Raw genomic sequence first — 19062 nt, forward strand, 5'->3', positions numbered from 1 at the left:
ATCAATTTTAAGCTATCTAGAAAGCTTTTGCTCATTACACAAGTTTAATCCTTCTTGTGTACATACTCCTATAAGTTTACCATATGTATAATTTCTATACGGAATTTCACCGTAACTACCTCTTAACGCTTTTCTTACTCTTTCAGCGAATAAGGAGGGAAAGTCGTCTATAAACTTAGCTTTCCAATGTTCATACTTGTTTTCGGGTAGCTCCATAACCCTACTCATAAAAGTATCTTTGTACCATTTAAATTCACTAAGGGTCCTACATCTAAGCCCATTTAGTAAAGTACGGACGGTCTCATGCTGATTGGTAAATCTACCGTTAAAATATTCTAGAATTGTAAGGATAAGGGTATAAACAACATCTTCTCTACCTTTAACTAGAGCCATGCCTATATTATCAATCCCTTCGTCAACGGCGGTAGCATTAATAACTGTTGCCTTTTCTTCAACGGATTGATAGTTATCCCACCAGCCACAAAGTTGGCCAGTAAAGCCTGCAATAATCATTTTGCAAATAGTTTTATCTGTGTTCTTAACACTTTTACAGATAGTTGAGTACATAAGCATTCTATGTACAAGAATAGTTAACTGTCTATCAGTTAAACCATCAAGATTCCATTCATAAATTTCGGAACCGCTGTAAGACGTATTAGTTTGATTCCAATTGCATTCCTCTATTAACACTTCTTGAGGAGTAGGACGGGAATAATAGTAAGTTTGCATTCGGGGTTTGTCGGCATACTTAATATTGGGTTTAATTAAACCCTTGAGCTTATTAAGCTCTGACCATGTTTCAGTTTTATAATCGGAAACAGTCTCAATTTTATCAACAAAGTTTTTTGATAAATCAATTGGTCTAATATTTATACCAGAAAGTTTCTTATCAAGAAGGTCTGCTAAGTCATCAAGAGATTTGAATTTAAAATCTTGAACCTCAGGAGGCCTTTAAACATGAGTAAGAACTGCTTGATCAACCGGTTTGATTCCCGAAGTGGAGGCAATATCGGTTGGGCCTTTGTTAGTACTCATCTTCTTTATTAAAGCAGTCAAATCATCCAATTTTTTATCAAGAGAACCGATATGTTCTCCTAAATTTTTTACATATAAACCCAAATAATTGTTTTGAGAAATCAATTTATTAATTTCTGCGATACTAACAGCTGCAATATTATCGTCAACAAATTTTTGAAAAGCAATGAAGGTAATACCAGTATTATTAGGTAAAATAAAGGGGGCTTGAGGAGGGTAAATGGCTTTATTAATATTACCACTCCCATATTTATAAGATCTTTCTAACACCTTTATATAAAGAGGCAAATAAGTTGTTATAAACCAAGGAACAAAATACATAATTTGATTATGCAAAGCACAATTTTCGTAAAATTCTTGAGAAATACTGTTTAAATCTTCTTTGCTATAAGCATCAAAAAACCAAGTTTTAAACTGACACCATTTATCACTAAAAAATTCTTTTTGAATATATTTTCTTGCCCGTGAACTTGGGCTAAAATCAATTTGGTGTGGAATCATTAAGTATCATTGGGGTCGAAATCCATTTCGGATACAGAAGGAATATCCTTATCAGAAATATTGTCATTGTCTTGAACAATATTTGTTTGTGGGTTAATTTTAACCCTTTCGGCAGACTTACTACTTACCTTTGTAGCGATAGTGTGTAACAATGCTGCACGATTTCGAGCTGGACCATAGACTAGCTCGACAGGAGAAATATGTTGAATAGCAGGTAAAAGTCTATGATTAGAAAACGAATGTCTATTATAAACAGTATACTTATCATCAAATTGAATATAAATACTACCATCCGGGTTTTGAGTAACATGCTAACAATCAGTATTTGACAAGTCATTAGTAATCTGACTTGAGGATGTACCCGAATTTAAAGTCCAAGTAGTTGGGAAATCAATTTCTTCCCACCTAATAGGTCTCCTAGTGGTGACCTTGGACCTTGCAAAATTGGTTTCTACTAATATGGTCTGATCCGATGTATCATATAACTTACATCGAGGATTTAAAGTAGACAATAATTTAAAATATATCCTATAAGATAAACATATAAGTTCAGAACCAGGCGCATAATTATAACCATGAGTTTTCACATTTAAAGTCAAGGCATCAAAAATATTAATATCAGAAAGAGACAATTGCAAATTGGGTTGAGTATTAAAATATATTGGGCCATAGACAATAGTAGATTCAATCGAACCCATCAGAGACTGTCTGAAGTTCAGATTTCTAGCATCTCTAAGAGCTTCTAAAAAGGTCTCTGGTAATCCTTTAAGAGTTAATGGTTTAAACGTAATTTGGACCATACCAATATGCAAGTAATGGTAATGATGTTTATGTAAATCTATATCGTGTTTGTTTAACAAACGAATAGTCTGTTCGGCAGAATCTAACGTCAAAGACCGTTCCGTCGTTTTTATCAATTATTTTGAAGAAAGTTTATCAAACCAACCATAATCATAAATGATTTTTATAGAAACTTTAGGAATCGTCCATTTATTTAACAAATCAAGGTTTTGAGGTATATCTACCTCTTCAAGTCTAGTACTTTTAGTACTTGTTTCTCCCAGATCCATTCCAAAAGCTTCATATCTATGTTGAATAGTTCAGATCTATTATATATTTACCATAAAAGTATTTGCTATCTAGATTATATGATGCCAATATATTTTCAAAATTCGATTTAAAATCCGGATATTGAAAAATTTAAATTTTAAAGAGCATACTTATAAGCTATATATTATATAAGGCAATATATAATTATATATACATACTATATATACTATATATATTTATATAGCTATATATAAGCAATTTATATTAGTATATACATATATAGTTTACAAGAAATTGCCTTAGATAAAAAAAAATAGCCCAGAACGAAAAAGCCCGTTTAGGCCCGCGAGCCCGTCCTGTTTAGCCCGGGACCATGTGGGTTTAGGACCGCAGTGGGCCGGTTCCACTCATTTGGCCCGTTAGGCCCGGGACCGCCAAAGCCCAGGCCCGTTTGGCCCGGTCCATTTGGCCCGTTTAGGCCTGGACCACAATACAGGCTTACCGATCGAGCTCAAGGAAATATTGTCAGACCAAATTATGGAAGGCCGAAATATTCATAACCGGTTGAATATCGCGGCGGAAATCTCGGCACGTATCAACGAGAGACCGACTAATTAGTAAATCATGAAACTTCTTACCTTTTGTAGAGCTGTATCTAAAGTAGGACTTCCCTACTATATAAAGAGGATATGTTTATTTGTAATGAATACATTATAACATGCATCCAAAGGCAATACATTCTTATTTCTAGTTCTTATTATTTTGCTACTCTATTCTGACACCGATTGAGGTAATTTCTGGCTCTAGGGTGACCAACCTTCAAGGCTAACACTGTTCAACTTGTGTGGTTTGCATTTATTTTTCTGTCATTGATTTTAATATTAATCTGTTTTCTCAATTTGTGTCAAATTATATCACGTATCTTTAAAACAGCATATAAATTCAATTGTTATCCGATTTTGAGGGTAAACAGGCATATTAATTAAAATTTTAGATATAGAACCACATGCACATCGATCACCTCTGTTGTTTTGGATTTCGAGAGTAATTGGATTAATTTTTAGGGTTAGTAATTAACACTTTGAAGTGTATCTTGATTACTTGGTTAATGTCATCCAAAGTTGAATCTCATCTCAAAGAAATTTTAATAGAAAAACAATAATTCGAATTTTGTGGGAGTTATGACGACCTTGGATTTTACTGAAGACTTATTTTTGAAAGAATCGATCTTGGAACTAATTTAGATATCTTACTCGATAACATAAATGTCGAAATATAAATCTAGAGAGTTTGCAATTTTTTTTGTTTTGGCAATAATCTGTGAATATTACCATAACAACCAACAACAACAACCCAATATAATCCCATTTAGTAGAGTTTGGGGAGAGTAGTGTGTACGCAGATCTTACCCCTACCCTAGGGTAGAGAGGCTGTTTCCAAATAGAAACCCAGCATCCTTCCCTCCAAGAACTTTCTACCTTGCTCTTGGGGAGACTCGAACTCACAACCTCATGGTTGGAAGTAGAGATTGCTTACCATCACAGCAACCTTGTTGTCTCTTACCATAACAACCAAAAGTTTGTATATACTAAAGGCATCTAATATACATCAATCAGTAATACTAGACACCAAAATAACAAAAATAGTCTACTATACACTTGCCCTAACTGCAAAATGATTAACTAACATTTGACAGTTTTTTCCCTTCCTTGAACATGCTCGTGTGCTGATCCTAGCCTGCAGTTCCTTCATAATCTGACTACCACAGAACTCCGTGGTTCCTCCAATTTGTCTAAAGATCCTCCAATTCCTGGCTTGCCAGGTGTAGCAGATCATACACCAAGAATAGTTCCTGCAACTTCTTTTCGAAACTGTCTCCAATGCCTTCCCCTTATCCATTGTAATGTTTCAGATACATTGTTTGTAGGGATATTGATACCAGACCAACTAGATCAACTCTTAAGTTGGTAATCCATTGGCACTCTGCAAATAGGTGCAGGTGTGTCTCCAGAACATCCTGCCCACATAAACAACATGTAGTATCTCTTGAGACAGGGATATGTAACTTCATCAATCTCTCCTTAGTCATAACATAACTCGCTGCCTTGGCAGCACAAGCCCACTCCAAATCAGCTCTGCCTCTCGCAACCTTGTACTCAATTCAGCCATAGCAATGTAGCTGCATGAAACAGAGTAAGCGCAACTACTAGTCAGTTTATAAACGTTGCCCGTGTACCAATGTGCCATTTTTCTCTTTAGCTCATTCATCTTCTTCCAATACCAGCTACAATCCATCGGTGGATTATGGGCCCATATGTCCCTACAAGTCTTTATATATATACCATGTACCCATTTAACCCAATAGCACATCCTTTTTTGTCACCAATTGCCATAATAGCTTACCTATAGAAGCCACATTCCATTGCTTGCAACCTTTGATATTAAGTCCACTAAATTTCTCCCCAAAAGTTATACACAGAAAAGAGCACAACATTGATGACCTGCAATCTGCCAGTATATGAAAGTTGCTTGGAGTATAAAGTGTTGATCCTCATTGTGATGTTCTCGACTATTGATGACACTCCACTTTGCTCCACTTCTTTAAAGATAGGGGAAGTCCAAGGTACATCATAGGTAATGAGCCAAGGGAAAACCAGTGGTATCCAAAATTTCCTTCTTCAAATCCCTTCTATCCCAGCTAAAAATATATGTGATTTATCCATATTGGCCAATAAACCTGAGACAACACTAAAATAATCGATAGCTTCCATCATTCTGTGTATAGACTTTATGTTACCTTTACAGAACAACATTAAGTCATCTGCAATTGTAAGATGAGTTAGCTTAGTGCTTTTACACATAGGATGATAGTGAAAGTCAGGCAGGTCACTCATTTTCCGCAGAACTCGTGACAGATATTCCATAACCAACATAAAGAATGATAGTAAAAGTCAGGCAGGTCACCCATTTTCCTCATAACTCGTGACAGATATTTCATAACCAACATAAAGAGAAGAGGAGACATAGGGTCTCCTTGTCTGAGGCCTCTCTTTCCTTCAAAATAACCATAGCCTTCTCCATTAACATTGACAGTGAAAGATGTTGATGTTATACATACCATAATGAGCTTTATAAATGGCATAGGAAATCAATATCCTCTGAGTATCTCTTCTAAAAAATCTCATCTAACCATATCATAAGTCGTTCTTAAGATATATTTTCATAAGACACCTAGGTGTAGTCTTCCTATTATAGTGTCTCAAAAGATCATGGCATATTAGTACATTGTGTATAAGAGATCTCTCTTCAATGAATGCAGCTTGATTGTCAGCAACCAATACAGAAAGTTCTTCCTTGAGTCTCTTACCGATTACTTTTGAGATGTATTTGTAGATAATATTACAACATGATATTGGTCTAAACTGACTGGCTAGCTGAGGATTTCCACCTTTAGAATCAGGGCAATATTTGTTGAGTTGATCTGTGTTAGGAGTTGGCCATTGTAAAAAAAAATTCAGAATTGCAGTAGTCACCTCCTCTCCTATATTGGGCTATGATGCCTTGTAGAATCCACTACCATTTCCATCCGGTCCTGGACTCTTAGTTTCCTCAATGCTAAACATTGCTTATTTGACTTCAACAGCTGTGTATGGCCTAACCAGCTGCAACTATTGTGATGTAGCCAATGTATGTCCATTTTTTATAAAGCTCTGAAAAGCTGAGATTCTGTTACTCCCTTTTGTCCCTAGTAACTCCTACTAATACTCTACAAATACATTTGCGATCTCTTGTTGATCTGTCACCATTCTACCAAGCTTGTTTGTCAACTGAAGAACTGCTTGTTGCAATTTCCTGTGTTTGATTAGAGAGAAAAAATATTTGTTGTTATCATCACCCAATTTGAGCCATGTGACTTTACTTCTTTGTTGGAGGTAAACCTCAGCAAGATAGGAAGACCTCTTGAACCTTTGAAAGAGATCCTTCTCTGCATGTTGTATCCCTGTATCAAGAGGATTACTGTGCAGTTCTACCTGTATCTTTGCAAGAGCTAACCTGTCTTCATCTGTCTTTGCTACAATGTCACCGAAATACCTTCTGCTGAAAATTTTAAATTTAACCTTCAACAATTTCATCTTCTCCACAACTTGAAACATATTGTGCCTCCTGGATTGATTGCATCTAGCCTTCCTTCACTACCTCCAGGAAATCCGGATGTGAAGTCCACACATTACAAAACTTGAAAGCAGGCTTGTTCTTCCTTTGTGTATTGTATGGAATGAATTTTAAAGGGCAACGATCACTAATATATTCTGGTAGGAACTGTGCTTGAAAACTAGCCATGTTATTTAGCCATGCTGAATTGATGAAAGCCCAGTCAATTCTTGACATAATTCTGCTATCCCCATACCTATCATTCCAAGTGTATTGACTACCAGTTGTGGGGAATTCAAGTAGTCCACAATTTTTAAAGCATCTATGAAAATCAGAAATCTCAGCCATAGTAACATGTGTACCACCTATCCTATCCTCCAGGTTTAAAACGGAGTTAAAATCTCCCACCACAAACCAAGAATGTGTCAGTCCATTAGTTACTCCTTCCAGATAACTCCATAGACTCCTCCTCTCCTCTTTAGTATTATGTGCATATACAAATGTCGTTATGTAAGTAGTTTTAAACTCACATGGTTAATTTGACATGTGATTGCCTGCGCACATATGGTCAGTAAATCAACTTTGTAACACTCAGGTCTCCAAGCCACTCAAACTCTCACATTATAATGTTAAGTTAGTTTGTAATATACCCCCAACCACCAAAACGTTTGCTGGCTAGTTGATCCACCTTTTTTACCTTTATTTTAGTTTCCAACAATCCTATCAAACCAATATCCTCTTTATTACAAAGGAGTTTGATCTCCTTTTGTTTGCTAGGAGCATTCATGCACCTAACATTCCAGCACATGAGACTATCCATGCTCAATGGGAGAGTTAGGCTTCCCTCCCACATTTATACCATTACTATTTTTTTGCTGTACATTCATGCCCCTAACATCCTCTTGCACCAGTGTCTGGAAAGTATTCTGATCTTCTTTAGCTCTCCCTTTACTAGCATTTTGTGGTTGCATGTTTGTATGCTTAGCAGTGTGTTGAGGTGTGACCCATCCTTCCTTTTCATGTATCTTCTTTGTTTGATTTGTCCGTTGAGGTATTGGCATGGTCTTTTCCCTTGGCACCTTCCCCGTACAGACTTTATTTGAAGTAGCTTGTGTATTGTTATCTTGTGGTTGCACCTAAGGAGGAGGCTGCTGCACTTTCTTAGCTCTGCATCCTTGTTTATCGTGGCCATACTTCTTGCAAATTTTACATAGTATTGGCTTCCAATCATATTGCACCTTTTGTTCCATAAGTAGGCCTCTTTCATTTTTGAAATACACTTTGTCTGGCAGAGGTGTATCCATTTCAACCTCAATAAGTAGTCTAGTAAAGCTCAATCCTACTTTCTTCTCAGTGTGGCTATCAACCACCAATGGTTTGTCTATTAAGCTTTCAATTTTGCCCAAACCTTTTGAACTCCAATATTTGAACTCAAGCCCTGGTAATTTAACCCAAATGGGGACCGTATATTACTCTTCACATGTAAATTTCATATCCGGATTCTAAGCCTTCACAATGGAAGGTTTGTTATAGAAATGGTAGATTCCTCCCTATAATACCTCATTTTTTCCAACTACAGAGTCGAATCTTACTAGAATTATGCCATTTTTTAACATAGATACTTTATTAATTCCATGCTTCCCCCACAGGCGTCAAACATACCCATTCAAAATTGCAAAAAGAGGATGAGCCCCCAATACATAGCAAACTATAGCGGATTTCCAGTACTCCAGTTCAGAACTTATGTCCTCTATGTCAATTTCACAAACAGGTGCTGCCTCATGAATTTCAGGAGCTGCATATTCAAGTTTAAAACTAGCGTTCGTTACCTTAACAATGTCGAAGTTATCCCAAATGGATCCTTTTGAATTTAGCTCAGGTAAAGCCTTAACCTCATCTGTCCAATTGCTTTGGTTGGATCCCATCCACTTCTGTTGAGATTTCGAAGTTACTTTCCTAATTCCTAATATCGGCGACTTGGAGTGGGTACGGTTACATCAAATTCCTCAGTGATAATTGCTCCTGTTACTGTTTCATTAGTTGCACTAACTCCAAGGGAGGGTGTTAGATCCATTCTTCCCTTCATTCGATCATCCTTCTTCCGTTGTTGGTTTGCGATGGATTCCTGAGCCATAACTGCCTTCTGAGAGGGGTTCCTTGCTGTCTTCCCCATGGATGGTGCACATTTAGACTAACATGCGCTGAGAGAGAAAAAAAGCCCCTACGAAGCAGTCACTTTTTTTCCTTTTTTACTCCTTGCAAAAACATTTAAAATGCCTTTTTAAAATAAGAAATTGCCTGTTCTTACAGTTTCAGAAAAAATGAAATTGCCATCACCAAAGGTTATGGTAGTTTGGATATGATCATTTTACCTTAATATAAGAGATTTTAGGTTCAAAACTTTGGTAAGAGTGCTTTTCCCTTTGATTGTTCTTACGTGACTCGGGTGTCAATGCGAGTACGAAACACCTCCATTTATATAAAATATACATATTTTATCTACTAGTGAACTAATCATTCCAAGTAGCTCGTATTCTCTTCAAATCTATTCTTGAAGAAAATTTTGTGGATCTAAAATGGATTACTCGTTAAAGTAGGTACTGTGAGCACGTGATTTTTGCTTCACACAAATTACTCCAAAAGAATTCCTAAAATTAGGTCTTTTCTTTAATTATTTGTTATTTTAAGGAATTATTGCGTGATTTTTCTGATTGTTTGCATATATTTGTGGGCATGTTTAATTTTATTAATGCATTAAAAATACAAAAATATAGCATTGACATTTAAGATTTGATTTTACATTTTTTGGAATTAATTAATAATTAGAAGTTTTACAAAAATTAAAATTCAAAAAAAATAATAATAACATATTTTTGTAATTTTAGTCAAATTGTGTGATTTTCTTTTAATTTGGCATTTAATTATTTGTGATAATTATTAGATAGAATTAATTAGTATTTTTAAGTTAATTTGGTATTTTATAATTAATTAGGATTTTAGTTTTAATTGTTGAAAAGAAAAAGGAAAAGAAAATTGAAAAGGAAAAGAGAATAAGAAGAGGAAAATCTGGTTGGGCCAATTTAGCCAGGCCCAAAACCAAAACTCAGCCAAACTCATTGAGAATAAGAAGAGGAAAATTTGGTTGGGCCAATTTAGCCAGACCCAAAACCAAAACTCAGCCAAACCCATTGAGAATAAGAAGAGGAAAATCTGGTTGGACCAATTTACTATTTGAGAAGCTCCTAATAGTAGTTGGCTAGTATTTGCATTATCAAATTAACTAAAAGCACTAATTGAGTGGACAATTAAGTGGATGATTAAAGAAATGAAAAGTTGAATTGGTAGTGGAAAATGCACTAATTGAATGCCCATTTAAGAGAGCTGAAACTCAGATTAGAGAAGAAAGAAAAAGAGGGGGCGGAGAGAGCGGTATACACTCGATATATACTCTGGATACACTAGATATACATGGGCAGAGAGCTAGGAAAATGCACTAATTGAATGCCCATTTAAGGGAGCTGAAAATCAGATTAGAGAAGAAAAAAAAAGAGGGGGCGGAGAGAGCGGTATACACTCGATATACACTCTGGATACACTGGATATACAGGGGCAGAGAGCTAAGAAAACTTGGAAGAGATTCTGAGAGAGGGAGAACATTAAAAGAGGGTAGAAGGCTAGGAAATTCGGAGAGGAAAAAAAAGGAGGCAGAGAGAGCGGTATACACTCGATATACACTCTGGATATATTAGATATACAGGGGCAGAGAGCTAAGAAAACTTGGAAGAGATTCTGAGAGAGGGAGAACATTCAAAGAGGGTAGAAGGCTAGGAAATTCGGAGAGGAAAAAAAAGAAGGGGGCGGAGAGAGCGGTATACACTCGATATACACTGTGGATACACTGGATATACATGGGCAGAGAGTTAAGAAAACTTGGAAGGGATTCTAAGAGAGATATAAGAAGAGAGATACACAGAAATAAATACAGAAAAAAATGAAAAACGATTGCAGAATTTCAGAAAAATACACTATTTCATTGAGTCATTTGGTATTTTCTAAAGTTTTCTCCTAGTGTGGAAGCAATTCCTGGTTAGCTGAAATTAGGTTTAAGTCGAGTCTGGTTTGGGGTCTGCTGATTTACTAAGGCTGAAATTAGGGTCTGACTATCGTATCACATCCCCTGGTTTCAAAATTAGTCTGCTGGTTCATTTTCTGGTGTTGGTTGCTGCTGATACCTCATTTTTCTGCTTCCTTCTTTCATTTCCAGGTGCACACTTGAACTCAAATTGATGTAGCTTTGAGACGAACATGAAATGAAAGTACTCAGACATTTGTTTACTGGATGATGCATGTTTGGACGATTATACATCTATAGTTAAGTAGATATTAATGATATGTAACTGTGTAGTGTAGTCTAATTGGATTTATATTCACATGAAACTCGGACTGCGTAATTTGTACCTAATTGGACTGTTTGGGACTGTTAATTTGTGGTTATCCAGTTGTAGCCTTAGTATAACTTAGAACTTGCTTTAGTTTAACGGTTTTGTTTTTAAAAAAAAAACAGAAATAGTTTGTGTGTTGCAATTGATTTTGAGATCAGCGTATGATATCCACATTAATTTTAATTTCAAGCTGAAGAGACATCTCAAACAACTTTGTATTGCAGTAGCTAAAATCAGTAGATTAGTTACTCATATCAACATCTGTGTTTCATTAAGTAGTTTAGTTTAGCTGTATGATGATTAGATGTGAATAAAGTGTGAAGTTAGGATATTAACCTGTTCGTGTTAGTGTAAGTAAAATCTCGTAATTAAGTTGCTTAGCCTTCTCATCTGAGGTTTATATTCATGACTATTTTTGTTAAAATTCAATTCACGTTTCCCAGTTTGTTTTGCCTTTAGTAATATCCAGAAGTTCACTAGTAGGTAAATAGATAAGAAAAATCTGAATTTTAGAATATAAATCCAATCCAGTCGGTTTAGACGTCTAGCTGTTTTGAATTTTATTGAGATGAGCATATGAGTATGTCAAATGTTGATTTGAATAAATGTGAAATAGCTCCATCATTTGCAAGTTAATAAGCCTGAATGTCAAGGTTGGGCCTGAATGAAGTCTGTCCGAAGCCCAACTTGAGTTTTGACTGTGTCTTATTCTTACTGGGCTCAGCTTGAAGCCCAAGGGAATTACTGAAATTTTGAATAAAAATCAAGGACGTAAGTATATTAGTTCTTGAACAATACTAATTAATTAGGGCTTTTTCTTTTACTATTAGAGACAAACTAAGTAGAAAATTGTAGTTTGCTTTAGGTTGGCCTTTAAATAATAAATGAGGCGAGCCCTGCTAAACAAAATGCATAAATTGCGGGGTCCTCTTAAATGTCTATAATAAAATACTTAGAATTCGAGATGGACCGTTTAGCGAATTTCACAGCCCTCCCCAAAGATAATAACGCATTAGTCACTTTAGGTGCGCTTTTAATAATTTACCTTCTTAAACTCAGGTGTGCATTTCATGTGACCCAAATCAAATCCCAAAAACGTTGAATAAAATGTGTTCAGGATTGCGGGTGCATTTCGTGTGACGCGATCCAAAGACACGTTTTAAACGACGTTCAACTTTCTCTAAAAATAATTGAATAAAAGCGTTTGAAAGCTAAAATTGGCACATAGGTTCAACATGTATTAAAATCAGATAAATAAGCTGAATATGACAGTTGAGCGACCGTGCTAGAACCACGGAATCCGGGAATGCCTAACACCTTTTCCCAGGTTAACAGAATTCCTTACTCGGATTTCTGGTTCGCAGACTGTTAAACAGAGTCATATTTTCCTCGATTCGGGATTCAATCGGTGACTTGGGACACCATAAATCTCCCAAGTTGTGACTCTAAATTTCTTTAAATAAATCCCGTTTCGATTGTCCTTTAATTAAAAAAAACTCCCTTTACATATACCCTTTTCCGGGATGTAAGTGAAAAAGGAGATGTGACAGCTCTGGCGACTCTGTTGGGGACAGAACCCAGAATCTCTGGTTCAGGGTTCAAAAATTTGAGCTTAGAATAATTGTTATAGTTGGCTTTATCCATTATCTGATTTTGTTACATGATTTGGGCCTAATGTGTTAATTGATTGCTTTTACTGCGTTGATATTCCGTGAACTGTATATAAACTGTTGCGAAATCCCTCTTCTCTCTGAGTCTTCTATATCATGAAGAAGTGTGCACTTCGTGTGACTTCTTTTCTGTTAGAGTCATATCCCAAATTTAGAACGAGGTTCGGACAAGTTGCAAAGCCGGTGAAGCTTCTGTATTCCCGGTAAGCTGCCCCCCTCGGCCCGAGCTTTCCGCTCGGGTAAGCCAGGTCTAGAACAAACACCCAGGTTCTGAACCTAGAATAACTCAACTTCATGCCGGATCCCTAGTAGGAACGCTTATTTTCATCATGTGCATTTGACTTAGGGGACTCAACACAGGGGTTGGGTCCGTCTAGGACAAGCAACCTGAAATGAAAAAGGCCATCCTGATGCATCCTACTTGTTTTATGTGCATTTATTTGTTCGGACTTGCATGCTGACCGGCTTCTGAATCTCGGGAATATCAGAAATTTGAGAAAAAGAAAAAGGAGAGAGAGGAAATAACAGTGTAGAGAGTTAATTACCTATTTTTAGAATAAAACCAATGCCCAAATACTGTCGAAACTCTGCCGAAATTTTGAGAAAATAAAAAAAAAATATTTTATGTTTTTAAAATTGTTTGTTTTACTCAAAAAGCAAAAATGCGTGAAAAAGAGTCTTTTATTTTAGTTTGTCTTGTTTTCAAAAACGGAGAAGAAAAATAGTTTGTTTGCTTGTTATAAAAGGAACAAAGGAAAAAGAATCGTGTTTTCAAAAATAGCTAGTTTCTCTGCCCGAACTACGCGAACCTGATTCTCGTCTCTCGGGGCGAGATACGTAGGCAACCCACATAGAGTCCGGTCTTACTAGTAAATATTATGTTCTTGGTTTTGCGGGGTCTTAGCTAAATTTTGCACTTTTAGCCACCTTTTGGCCAAATAAGCCATTTTGCAAAAATAGCCTCAATCATGTTTTGCATGTGTCCAGTAGGGAGTGTTATTGTCTCGCATAGTGTTGGTTTAAAATTTTCTCATAAAGGTGTGGATTTATTTACCGGAGTTTGAGCATGACAGACACCCCGTGACCATCCAGTCAGGATCGCTCAATCAGGAGTTGCTTAAGGAGATTTGTTTTATTTTATGTTTTGAGTCTGTTCTTCATTTTATGTCGTCTTTTACTTTCTAGTTCTGTACAGTAATGTCAAGTCTTTTGTTATTGTATTTTCTTCTTTATATTTGAGAAAATGTGTTGTAACTCAAAAATCTAAAAAAGAGATATTGCATTTTATATTTCCGTTATAAGTTTTTTTTTAGATTACTAATTCTAGAAATGAAAAAAAAAAGAAAAATTTATGAGGTTGTTTTTCCTTTAGGCAATAAATATCTAGGACTTAAAATAAATTGTTTTTATGTTTTTTTAAGTATAGTAGGACCAAAATTCCAAAAAAAAGAGAATTTTCTTTTAGTATTTCTTTAAAAGCTTTATTTAAGGTGTTAATTCAAAATCCAAAAAGATTTTCTTTTGAGAAGTTTCTTTGGGAAATTAGTAAAAAATGAAAAAAAAACTTTTCATTAGAACTTTAGGATATTGTACATAGAAGAAAAAAAAAGACAACATACTTTATCTTTGATTTATTTTCAGAATTTTTCTTTTAGGCAATCAAAATTGAAACCCAAAAATATTTTTTTTCTTGTTTCAAAATCTTGCGTCAAGATATCAAAGGAAAATTCAAAATAATTTTCTGTGGTTTATTCTTTAGATTTTCTTCCTAAAAAAAGAATAAAAAAAAATTCTCTTATAGGATATTTTCTCATCACAGTAGTTGTGGAGGTAAAAAAAAAAGGAGAATGTCAGTTTGTTTACTTTATTCCCGTTCTTCCAGAACTACGCAAAGATCTGATTCATGCGGCGTCATGATACGTAGGCAACCTACATAGGGTTCGATCGAATCATTTTATTTTTTTAAAAAAGAAAAAAAGAAGGAAAAAGGGGGAAAAAGAAAGAAAAAAAGGTGAAATTATGGGACATGAGAAATGAGAGGAAAGAAAAGAGTGATAATTAGAAAAAAAGAGGAAGGAAAATGATCAAGCAAGTGATAGAAAAGCAAAGAAAAGGGAGGTTGAAATGAACAAATTGGGATGATGCTAAGTGACCTTATGACCCTCGAAGTCATTCTAGAACCGTTAATTGTGTCTAGGTGCATTGCACGCAATGTGATATTTTTGTTGTTAAATGCCCTAACACTAAAGTGATGGCCTCATTTTGTTATATTCATAGCAGAAGGGTGGTTGGTTTGTGGTTTTTAAAGTGGTAACTCTTCTCTACAACACAAAGTCAAAAGACAATGGCAGACAACAACAGAACTGAGTTGGTTGATGCTGGTGCCCAAAACCAGTTGGTTGAACAGGACAATGGGTTGGTTGAAGAGGTAGAGATGTTAAGACAACACATGGCGGACATGTATCAGGCTTGGATGACTGGGAAGGCACCACCACCTAGCTTCCTAGATGCTGCCCTTACCCAAACTCCGGACACAATGCCAGATGATCCTCTATACTCTCCAGATCTACCCGCTTATCACAACTTTCCCAACCACCCTAGTAGCTCTATCACTCGTCCTCCAACTATCTTTTCCCAAAAGTGCCCTCCTGTCATATCCACTATTCCCAACAATGAATATCCACTCAAAGCTCATGACCAAAACCACCCCATAGAGGTTGCCTACAAGGTTCCTGACTCATACAAGAAGAGCCCTCGGGATAAGCTTCATGTTGAAAATAAAAGGTTCACAGGAAGAGAAGGGAAAGAAGGGATACCCAGGAGGCTGAAAGGCATAGAAAAATCCTTGAAGAACAAACAAGGAAGAGAAGACCAGGGTAGCATGGCTTACAAAGAACTGTCTGTGTCCCCTGACGTTCGCCTGCCCGCGGGGTTCAAAGTGCTAAAATTTAACTTGTACGATGGGTGTGGAGATCCGGTAGCCCACCTGAGGGTCTATTGAAGTGAAATGAGAAACGTTGGAGAGAAAGATGTCCTGTTGAGGGCATATTTCAGTAAGAGCCTAACTGGGGCAGCTTTGGACTGGCATATTCGTCAAGATGTTGGTCAGTGGCCTACATTGGGAGACATGGCTCAAGATTTTGTTCGATACTTTCAGTACAGATCAGGTGTTACCCCAGATCGCTCCTCCCTATCTAAAATGGAAAAGAAGTCGGAGGAATTTTTTAGAGAGTTTGGGCTCAGATGGAGGGAACATGCTTCTCGAGTCAATACCCCGATTGGTGAAGAAGAAATGGTTGAGCTTTTCCTACGAGCCCAAGGGCCCACCTACTTTAGTCATTTGATCCCGGCCTTGGGAAAGCCTTTCAAAGATGTGTTAAAAATGGGGGAGCTAGTAGAAGAGGGAATCAAGTCAGGCAAAATCATGAGTTGTTCGAAAGACATTCAGAACATCCCAGTAAGCTTGGGTGGAAGAAAGAGAAACAGAAAAGATGATCCGATGGGCTTTCCCGATCAACACTTCCAGCCTCGACATCGTCCCCATGGATATCCTGATGCACCTAGTGATCATCCCCAATGCCACTTCTCTCCACGGAACTCCCAAAATCGTACATCACTCTCTCAGTACCCAGCTCCACAAAATGCCTATCTACCCCCATGAGCCTATCGAAAACCCCCTGGATCAGGTTTCCGCCCCAATCAAGCATTTAAGAATGAGAGGTTGCTGAAAAAAGAAAAGGCTTTCACCCCATTGGGAGTGTCATACGCCAGTTTGTTCCAAAAGTTGAAGTAATTGGACATGTTGAAGCTGATCCAGATAAAAATGCCAAACCCTCTTCCAAAGATGTTTTATTTTTCTCAAAGGTGCGCATATTGCTTAGATGCCCCGGGGCATGACATAGAGAAGTGTTGGAATCTGAAGAAAGTAATTCAGAAGCTTATTGATGCAGGCGACATTGTTGTGCAAAATCCAGATGCAGCAGACACTAGCCAAAGTCCATCGCCTATGCATAATGAGATGCATATGATGGGTATGATTTATTTTGAAAAGGAATATGAGAATTCTTCTGAGAACCTCGAAGGTCCACATGCTACAAAGCTTTCAGCTCTATTAGAGGTTGATCCTAAGAAAGAGCAGGCAAAGGGAACCCAAAAGAAATTTGCTAAAAACAATGTGATGGAGACTTGTGAAGGTCCTAGTATTGTTGATGCAGAAGTCAGTGGCTAAGATGTTGAGTTTGGTGATTGGAAAGACGCTCTTTTCTTGGTTAGCCAGGGAGGAGTTTGGTGGTTTATTTTGTTGTCATTTCTGTTGTCCGGATTATTCCAAGGGTTGTAATGCGGATATGGTCTTGTGACTCAAACCCTTATATCCTTTTATTTTTGTCTGGTTTGTTTAGTCGTAGTAACTCCTTTAGTGCTGTCTAGGTTGTTCCAGGTTTGTAACCCCAGTTTAGTGCTTGTTTTGTTGTTCAAAAGCCTTTACCATCTATCTAATTCAAGTTTCCATTTTCTATTATTTATGGTCATTTTGTTTAGTTCTCTTTTCTTTTTACAGTTCTTTCCCTGTTGACTCTAGTGACATGACATGCATGCGTAATTCTTAGCCTGGTCTTAAAAAAAAGAGTCAGTTTAGTCATGAAGCAATGAAACAATTTTATAGATGATAGGGACATTTGAGAGAAATAAGTAAAGGCATTTTGAGATCATTTCAAGCCCGAATTGCGTGAAACTGGGGCAGATAGAACATAGAGAAACCCTATTGAAATGCATCCTGCCGCATCAGGTTGAAGCCAACGGCAAGTTTGCCCCAAATTGACAGGGGTCGTTCATGGTAATAAGAGTGAAGGTGTTGTCCAATGGTGCTTTGTAGTTAGCAGATGTAGAAAGCAAATGCGTGGATATGGTTGTCAAGTCTAGTACAATCAAAAGATGATACAAATGTTTTCCTTGATTTGTTTAATTGTGTAGTTTACACTTGACATATTTTGGAGATTGGAATGACGAAGGCATTTTGTTCTGCTATCTAAATATTTTATCCTCCGTTACCCCTTTGAGCCTTATTTATTTTCTTTCATACCCCTCTTTCGGAATCAGTAGCAAAGATCAGAAACGCAAGCATGAAAGATAAGTGAAAGAAAAAGAGAAAAGAAAAAGAATGAAAAAAAGAGAAGAAAAAGAAGAAGAAAAGGAAAAAGAAGAAGAAAAAAAAACAATAAAACAACAAAAAGAGAAAAGGAAGAAAGAAAAGAAAAGAAGAGGAAGAGGAAGAAAAAGAAAAGAAAAATCACAACAACAAAGTAATTTCTATGTTATGAACTACGTTCGACCTGATTCCTTTTAAGGATACGTAGGCAGCCTCACGGTTCGGTCTCATCAAAATAAAAATCCAAAAGTCCCCAAGCAAGAAACTAGGGCAAAAATGTGGTTGTTGTAAGGAATCTGGTTCCGAAAGTTGTAATTTGAAACCCATGATGAGTTTTTTTGAGCCTTTTGATACCCTTTCTTTCTAATCCCATCCAAAAGCCCACGTTACGGTACAAAGAAAAACCTTCTGATCAGTCTTCAAGGAATGCCAAGTCAAGCAAGGAGAGGTAATTCATATTAGGGGCAACACTCTGGTCCAAGCAGAAAAACAATGAAAATAAGAGAGTCTTATTGGTGAAAACCCTCGCGGGCATCGTAAGGCGACGGTAAGTGGAGAGAAAGAATCAAAAATGAGAGAGGCTTGATGGTGAAAACCCTTCGGGCACCACAGGTCGAATAAGGATTGTGAATCAAATTGGATAATCGAAGCATTGAAGCCCAGTTTTACGGTTTAGGGGTGTAACAGGAGTTGAACATCAGACTTGCTCAACAGAATAGGCCACAGGTGCATGTCATGGTCATTAGAGTTGATATCCACATCTGATAGGTTTCTACTTTGCAGTTTTCTTGTTAGGAATCATTTCTTTCCTTTGTCCTTTACTCTGTTCCTTTTGTCTTGTTTACTTCCTCTTTCTGAGTCGGTTTGGTCAGAACAAGTGAGAAATGACTTCAAAATTTGCTGCCAGCTTGCCAATTGCACAAAACGGGATCTGGCCAGCACATCAAGGTGGCATAAGTTAGGAAAGAACAACAAGCGCACTGAGTTGGTAGCAATCAACATGCTTTGGGGTCCATGAGAAATACAAAGGTTTGGTATATTTCAACTCGTGAACAGTACAACAGAT

At 36.8% G+C, this 19062-nt stretch overlaps 1 protein-coding gene across 1 annotated transcript; it reads right to left on the reverse strand.

Annotated features, from left to right (window-relative positions):
• Window positions 1-6765: 6765 nt before the first annotated feature.
• Window positions 6766-7086, reverse strand: LOC142176272 (uncharacterized). Its single transcript, XM_075243403.1, has one exon. It carries the CDS (start codon window positions 7084-7086, stop codon window positions 6766-6768), a length of 321 nt encoding a protein of 106 aa, XP_075099504.1.
• Between the last annotated feature and the right edge of the window lie 11976 nt (window positions 7087-19062).

The sequence above is a fragment of the Nicotiana tabacum genome, chromosome 22 (assembly GCF_000715075.1).
Source record: "Nicotiana tabacum cultivar K326 chromosome 22, ASM71507v2, whole genome shotgun sequence".
Lineage (NCBI taxonomy): Eukaryota > Viridiplantae > Streptophyta > Magnoliopsida > Solanales > Solanaceae > Nicotiana > Nicotiana tabacum.

Bases quoted from the DNA above. Each gene is read 5' to 3' on its own strand.
- LOC142176272 (XM_075243403.1), bottom strand. From the start codon at position 7,086: ATGGCTGAGATTTCTGATTTTCATAGATGCTTTAAAAATTGTGGACTA.